The following is a 7,961-nucleotide window of genomic DNA, read 5'->3' as shown; positions in this document are numbered from 1 at the left end:
AATGCGATTTGTTGGCGATAATTACAAAATAGCATCGCTGTTGTTGTTATTGGTGCTGCTAAAACACCAATTGTTGCAATCAGATTAAAATATGTTGGTATGCGGGTATGTTGATAATGTTTCTAAATATAAATAAACAATTTTACACCTCCAACCAGCCAACAACCATCAGCAATGATGCGTTTTGCCTTCCAAAACCGTATCAAATCAAACGAAATTGAAACTAATTGCAAAAACACATAAGTAAATAAATATGGCAACACCATCCATACAACACTCTTTGCTGCTTGCCACTGGTATTGATTTAAGTAAACCTCATTAGCTAAAGTAAACTGTGGCCATTAGAAGCGTCACCATCAGCAGCATCCTCTTCCTCCTCCGGTGGCTAATCATGGTAATAATACTGAATGGCCGAGAGTAGTATTGATGTAACGACACAGGTGTTGGTAATGAAAACACAACAACAACAGCAACGAAATATCAACATTATCCATTGCATGGCTTGACACCAACACCGTCACACACTGGAGCAGCAGTCGGAAGAACCAGGATATCCACATAAATGACCCCTCATTAGAATTAGCAAGGCAGTTTGTTTTGTCCATAGGGTCAGCATTAAGAGGGAGGGAGTTGGGACGGATAATTGTGGCTATGTTGGATACAACGGTATTTGTTTGTTTGGTTTTGTTCGTGTTGTATTCAGCCATGGTTGTGACTAGAATTGGTAATTCGACTGATTCATGCAAGTCTTCCAGTTGCAATTAGAATTAATTTTTTTTCTCTCGCTCTTCTTCTTCTTCTCATCTTAATTCTTCCTTGGTAACGACTCTTGTTGTTGCTGTTGTTGATAATGGTGTTATGCCCGGTAAAGTGCAGCAGTTGTTGTTGCCACCACTGCTCGCACTCATTAGCTGATTATAGTGCGGGTGATACTAGTAAAAACCCACAGCCTCTTTGGCCAAAAACTAACTGACTGTATTGGGTGGTGAATTCTGTTGCTGTTGTTGTTGCTGCTGCTGTTGCTGTTTTAGCCTCTCCTTGGCTTCTTGTTGCGCCTTCTTTGAACGTTTCCATTTCATACGACGATTTTGAAACCAAATTTTCACTTGAGTCTCCGACAGCATTAAACCGCTGGCAACCTCAAAACGTTTCGGGCGGGATAGATATTTATTCTGTTTAAATTGTTTCTCCAATTCGAGTAGCTGTTGTGAGGTGAACGCTGTGCGGGGGCGGCGTGTCTTACCCAAGATGGCATGATGAGGATAAGCCGCAAGTTCGGGTATACGATGATGCAGCATACCGGCACGAGCCAAAAATTCAAATTGTAAATGTGATGGCATGAAATGTTGACCCATTGGAATCTGGAGAGAAAAAGATAGAAGAAATGGGGGAGATTAATAAAAGCTAATTAAGGAAAATATTAATTCTTAAAATAATATCAGATTAATTTCGAGTCGTTTTCAATCCTCATGCGTGAATTAGGAAAGAATATTTTTTTAAATGTTTTTCAAGAACCTGCAGAGCCTGATGTTAATTTTTTTAAATATATATCCAAGGACTTTCAAAATCAAAAACGTGCATTTTCCAGCAAATATTTTTAAGAACCTTGAGAATTAAAAGCGTGTAGAGGACATTTTCAAGGCCTTCAGAGCTAAAATTGTGGATTTTTAATCCATATTCCTCAAGACCTTCAGACTATTGATTTATACAACATTTTTTTTCCGAGGACCTTCTGAGCTGTAACAGTGGATTTCAAAATAATATTTTTAAGGACCTTCAGAGCCGAAAGCCTGGATATTCAAAGAATATTGTTCAATGTCTTCAGTAGTAGAACTTCGGACTGTTGACTTTAAAAGAAAAAAAAAACAATGACAATGGAGTTTACTATAAGTTTTTAAGGACCTTCAGGTGCTTTTAAGGAACTTTTTAAGGAATATTGTTTAAGGACCTTCAGAGCTAAAACAACAAATGTTTGTAGAATATTTTTCAAGGATTTTCAATGTAAAGACGTTAGAAGTTAAAATATAATTTTAGCAAGGACCTTAAGAGCTATAAGGATGACTACTATTTTTTTCAAGGTCCTTTAAAGTAAACCTTCAAGTCTATGATTTTTTAAGGATATTTTTTAAAAGGACATTTTTATGTTAGATTTGGACTTTTTAAGGAATATTGTTAAGGGCCTTCAGAGGCAAAACACCAAATGTTTGAAGCATATTTTTCAAAGATTTTCAGTGTAAAGACGGTGGATATTCAAATATAATTTTAGCAAGGACCTTCAGAGCTAAAAGGATGACTAATAATTTTTTCAAGGACCTTTAAAGTAAACAATGGGGATTTTTTTAAACATTTTTAAACAGAGTGAATACTTAATGAAAATTATGATCAAGGACCTTTATATATATATATATATATATATATTTTTTTTTTTTTTTTGAGACACTCCTCCACCAAAAACTAGGAGTTTTTATAAATATATTTTTTAGAGCCTTAAGGACTAAAATCGTGGATTTATAAAGAATATTTGTTCAAAGAACTTCTGAACTAAAATCAGAGATTGCTAAGGATTATTTTTTCGAAAAAAAGGAGAATTAAGTAAAAATATTTTTAAGGACATTTCGATCTAAAAGCTTGGATTTTGAAAGAATATTTTTTTGAAATAATATTTTTCAATGATAATCAGATTCTATACCTCATTTTGTAAGGGAGCAATAGTTTGTATTTTGAAATGATATTTTTTGAGGATCTTCACTGCCAAAAGCTAAGATTTTTTATAACAATATTTTGAAGGGGTTTCGGAATTAATAACGTGCATTTATAAATAATATTTGTTCAAGGATCTTCCAATTAAAATCATGAAATTTTAAAAGAAGATTTTTTTTCAAGGATCTACATAGCGATTCTTGGGTCTTTCGATCCAATAGCGTAGTTTAAAAAAATCCGAGGGCCTTTAGAGCTAAAAGAATTTAAAAATATTCATCTAAGGATTTGTGGACAAAATATCATTGATGTTTTAAAGATTTTACGTGGACCATTTCAGCAAAAGCAGTCTCTCAAAGACGGAGATTTTTTAATAATTTTCAATGAGGTTTTGGGCTTAAGCAAATATTTTTTTTCCTTTCTGGGAATAAATTTAATTCAAATATTTCTCCAAAAAAATTATCTTTAAAAATTCAATTTTATTGGACGATAAGCCCTAAAAAAACCGATGGATTTTTAGGGACTATTAAAACGATATTTTTGTTTTCAAAGAAAATCAACCGATTGACAAGGGCTTTAAGACCAGTAACCCTGTATTTTTCCTCGAAAAAAGTCGCCTTGGTCTGATTGTGCTATAAAAGTGAATGGTTAAATATAATCTTTTCAAGGACACATTTATCTATAAAGGTCTATAGGCGAGGATTTCTATCAATATTTTTGTAAGGAATCTTGATTTTGCGTTTAACAATATTTTCTGTTGAGTTGTTCGATTTTTTTTTTTTTTTTTTGTAAATATATTTTTTCGAAAGTTCCAAACTTATTTTTTTATAAAATATTTACGTTCAAATAAACACCTACCGGTATTGGTTTTCCCGACGGGTCCAATGGCCTATGGAACGCTGAACCGCCATGTGCCAACAAATGATACGGGTGGCCGCCGGCATACAAGGGGAAATCTTGTGGGCGGATGGGACTATGTGGAGGCACTGGTTTTTTAAATTCATCACCCAATTCCATGCCGTGCATACCCAAATGCTGCTGATCCTCACAGCCGGGGCTAATGGGTGGACTAGAACGATGCGATGATGTGGGAGATTCTGATCTATAAGAAAAACAAACAATAAAAAAAAATTGTTAATATTTGTTTTATGATTAATCTTAATATTTATCTTTAGTTATACTTTAGTTAAACAAATTCAATTTCCTTCGGCAAACACTTGAAACTTGAATGGTCATTAACATTTACAAAGTATTGAGGACAAAGTCATCGTTTAAAAACAATTATAAATGATAAAATGTTTTTCTTCTTCTTCTGTTTTCTTTGCAATATTTTCCTGTGATTTTTTCTGTTACAATTTTTATTATTATAACAACAATGTAGTTTATTTTCAACATTGTTGTGCGATTTTTTTCTTCATTTTTTAATGAAATATTTCCATGGAGTATTACTTTGGATAGATTGAATAATGTGTGTGTGGTTGTATGTATGTCTTAGTTTTGAAGTGACATTTAAGATGTCTTTCTTTTCAATTATGGCATTTGTTAATAACTTCGCATTTATTTATTTATTTAAGCATTTTTAATGGCATAATTGACTGACCACTAACCCAATTTCTATTGTTGCAATTAACAACATAGCGCAGAGCTTGTTTATAAAATATTCGAAAAGTGGTTCATAACAAATTGTTAATATTGTTGTTATGAAATACGTATTGAGTGTGACCTCAAAAAGATGTGAATAAAATTGTAACAAAATAAAAAACAAAAACAATTTTTGTAGGTGTAAATATATACAAATGAGTGTTGTGTTTGTAAGTAATAGTGGATTGATATCGACCCCATGTAACCCAAATACCGGATTTAAAAGGATTTTCAATACATCAAAAAAAAAATAGGACTATAAAACTACGGGACCTAAAAGACTCACATCTAAAAAATTGGAATATTTTTAAGGGGTAGGCATTTTTTCATAAAATATCGACTATGAAAGTTTTTCCCAAGAAATTGTAGGCCCTGGAATTTTAAATAGGTAATTTTGGAGGACTAATTTTCATAATGGATTAGATTCTGTTAAAGTATGAACAGCATTTTAATGTCCTTTAGGTATATTTATGAATTTTTAATCATATTTTAAAATGGTCTAGGAATTTAATATCCAAGCTTAAATTTTATTTTCAGAATTTTTTTTTAATTTTCTAAGGACTATGTATGGAGGGATCCTTTTTATTTTTTAAAATTTTTTTATTTATATATATATTCAAAAACTATGCTTGTATTTATTTTTAAATATTTTAATAAACTATACGGGATATTTTAAGAACCTTGCATAGGTTTTTTTTTATAATTTGAAGATTATAAAAAATGGATGAACTACGGGGGATTTTGAAAAAAATTAATGGATATGTGCTTTTTTATTAAAAAATATTGGAGGTCTGTTTATTAAAAATTTTGTTGATAGACTAAGGGCTGCGATATATATAAAAAAAATTAGGGATGTGTTTATGTTTTAAAAAAAAAAACTTTTTTCAAAGGCTAGGTATAATTGTATTATATCCTTTTATTGAATGCCTCAGTTTTAAATACTTTAGAAGAACTTTGGGTACATTTTTTAAAATATTTTTTGAAGGGTTATGATTGTTTATATTTTATACATATTATACCGATTTTTTGAATATTTTTTAAGACTACAAAAATCGGAAATATTTTTGAAAAATTTAGTTTTTCTATGGCTATTAGATTTTAAGATTTTTCACAATACTTTTTTTAAAGAATTTTTTTTGCTTTCTTAATATATTTTTAAGCGTCGATTTTATGAAATATTTTTTTTTTTATAATAAAAAAAGTGAATTTCTAATGGGAAAATTTTGAAGTATTTGTATAAAAGACTATCGGGGCATTTCTGTAATTTTTAACAAGATAACTGGACGACCTTGGGCCTGTGTATATAATAATATCATTCGTGGAACAACCGGTCTATGTTTGTGAACATTAAAAAAAATTGATAGTTTGATAATTTGATAGTTCGGCCTATTTAAATACCTTTCAAACTTTTTCTACAAAATATCCATTCCCTGCATGTTTCCTTTCGACCCGGATACACATCTGTAATTTTTTATTATAAATTTTAATAAGAGGGTCGTAATTTTGAGGACTTACAAACTATAACTTTTCAAAGAAGAACTATAGGATGCCTATTAATTTGGCCCCATTTGAAAGGAACGATCTGAATGAGATAATTTTTGAAAGGGAATATTTTCCGTGACCCTTATTGAAATTTTATTAGGACACCATAAATTAATTTTGTATTGACCTAACGAGGGAATATTTAAACAAATTTTAAAAGTGCCGAAATCAGACTTTTTCGCGACCCAGACCAACAAAAATTCTAAAATAATCCGTTTGAATGAATCCATTACAAAAATGTTACTAGAATATCTAAATTTGTGATAAAATTTGGAGCTATTAAATACTTTGTTTTAAATTATTTTCATTATCAAAAACAACTTTTCATTCGCATCTCAAAAAAAAAAAATCCCATGTCTTTACAGGCAGAAAAGACATGTGCCCCAGTTATAGCCTCCAACTCTTTATTCCTTCGATACTAATGAGGACCAATAAACATATAATGATCTACCTTAATTTAAATGTGACGCCTATTACACCAGAAACCAAAGTTCTTTAAAAACTCAATTCATTTCATTCCAATTTTAGTTATCCAGCGAACGATTAGTTTTAATTAAAAATAAAAAAACCTCTCCCACAACTCACCTTGACATACCGTCGGGTGACGGTGAATCATAATCACGTGACTCGTGTATACGCTGTAACGCCTCCTGTTCGGACATACCACCCGTCGCCGCCGCCGCTGCTGCAGCAGCTGCCGCCGACATTTCACGGGCATATTGTAAACTAGCGGCGGTTAGGCGATCATCCATATGCGTGTGCTGTTTCATCGATGTTTCCATTGGCGATTGTTGCGTATCATGAGTATTTTGATTTTTCGCCAAAAGAGCATCGATGCAAAAGGATTTCTTCGGTTGAGTTTGTTGGATGACAGGCGGTGATATCGATGTAGTGGGTGATGGAGGTGGCGGTGTCAATTGTGGTGCACCGTTTAGCATGACGGCACCTAAAGGTAATCGTGGCATTGGATAGACACCGTTGGGTAATGACGATGGTGGCGGGGGAGTAGGATGTACCACCATATGTGTGGGGGGAGGTACCCCTTCATAGATCCTTGGCGGCGGTAATGTGTTGGGGAAGATGCGTTGATCTCTTAAATTAAGCGGTGATGTTGTTGTTGTCGATTGTGGCGGCGGTAATTGGGCAAGTGGATGCATATTGGGTACGGGCTGCACCAATAATGGCAGGGGAGCTGCGGTTTGTTGATGAGCCTCTTCTTGTGTGGTGGTGTTTGATGGGTGGCTTAAAGGCTTGGGAGAATTTGAATTGGAATTTGGTGGCGGTGGTGTTGATGTGGCCGAACGCTGTGGACTGTGATGTATTGATCTGGGAGATCGTGGTGATAGCGTTGAACGGCTATTGGTATCGTGTTGATAATCACTGTGGGATGGTGAGCTAATGAGATCAGATTGTTGTTGCTGTTGTTGTTGATGATGTTGCTGGGCCGCCGCAATGTGATTAAGGAACTGTGAAAGATGTTGCTGTTGTTGTTGTTGCTGCTGTTGTTGTTGATGTTGCTGCAATTGTTGCAGCGTTGGTGGCTGTGATACTTGTGCACTTGACATTGTTATAATTTCTTTCTTTAATATTTTTTTCTTTAATTTCTTTTTATTTTATTTCACTGTAATTGTTATAATTTGTTTTCTCGTTATTTTTTCTTCTTTATTAATTCTTCTTTTATTATTTTTTCAAAATATTTATTTTCAATTAAATTTTTTATTGTTATATCAATTGAATTTTTGTTGTTGTCACTTGTTTTTTTTTATAATCGCGGAGCTACATTTGCCGTACGTCCTTAACGTACAAACGCGTTTAAACGACTGTAAGAAAATAATCAACCGTTCTCAATCATATACCTCATGAAACGACGACTTCCCAACTGCCACAAATAACTCACATACATACTCTGACTCTTTTGCACCAACACCACCCCGTCATCATCTCTACACGAAAACAAAACCTTTTGCTGGGTTCATTCCATTCCCAACAACCAATGAACACCACCTTTTGTTATGGTGGTTTTCTTATTAGGTTTTCAATGCGGCACCAACTCATAATAAAGAGAGCTCTCACTTCCGTTA

At 33.2% G+C, this 7,961-nt stretch overlaps 1 protein-coding gene across 1 annotated transcript; it reads right to left on the bottom strand.

Annotated features, from left to right (window-relative positions):
• Positions 1-902: 902 nt before the first annotated feature.
• On the bottom strand, positions 903-7,476 carry LOC133328721 (alpha-protein kinase 1-like). Its single transcript, XM_061537267.1, has 3 exons — positions 6,466-7,476; positions 3,556-3,799; positions 903-1,361 (listed from the first exon to the last, which is right to left on the bottom strand). Exons 1-3 carry the CDS (start codon positions 7,443-7,445, stop codon positions 966-968), a joined length of 1,620 nt encoding a protein of 539 aa, XP_061393251.1. The 5' UTR covers positions 7,446-7,476; the 3' UTR covers positions 903-965.
• Positions 7,477-7,961: the final 485 nt, after the last annotated feature.

The sequence above is a fragment of the Musca vetustissima genome, unplaced genomic scaffold, assembly GCF_032173495.1.
Source record: "Musca vetustissima isolate MV318-11 ecotype Yass unplaced genomic scaffold, APGP_CSIRO_Mvet_v1 utg37725, whole genome shotgun sequence".
NCBI classification, from domain to species: domain Eukaryota; kingdom Metazoa; phylum Arthropoda; class Insecta; order Diptera; family Muscidae; genus Musca; species Musca vetustissima.
The sequence above is the reverse complement of the archived record's forward strand: the minus strand, read 5'-3'. Positions and strand labels throughout refer to the sequence as shown.

What these genes read in the sequence shown, in the direction of transcription:
- LOC133328721 (XM_061537267.1), bottom strand. Translation starts at nt 7,445, where the DNA reads ATGTCAAGTGCACAAGTATCACAGCCACCAACGCTGCAACAATTGCAG. An exon ending in TCACCCGACGGTATGTCAAG is followed by an intron (nt 3,800 to 6,465) that starts GTGAGTTGTGGG and finishes TTTTTCTTATAG; the next exon opens with ATCAGAATCTCCCACATCAT. An exon ending in CGTCGGGAAAACCAATACCG is followed by an intron (nt 1,362 to 3,555) that starts GTAGGTGTTTAT and finishes TTTTCTCTCCAG; the next exon opens with ATTCCAATGGGTCAACATTT.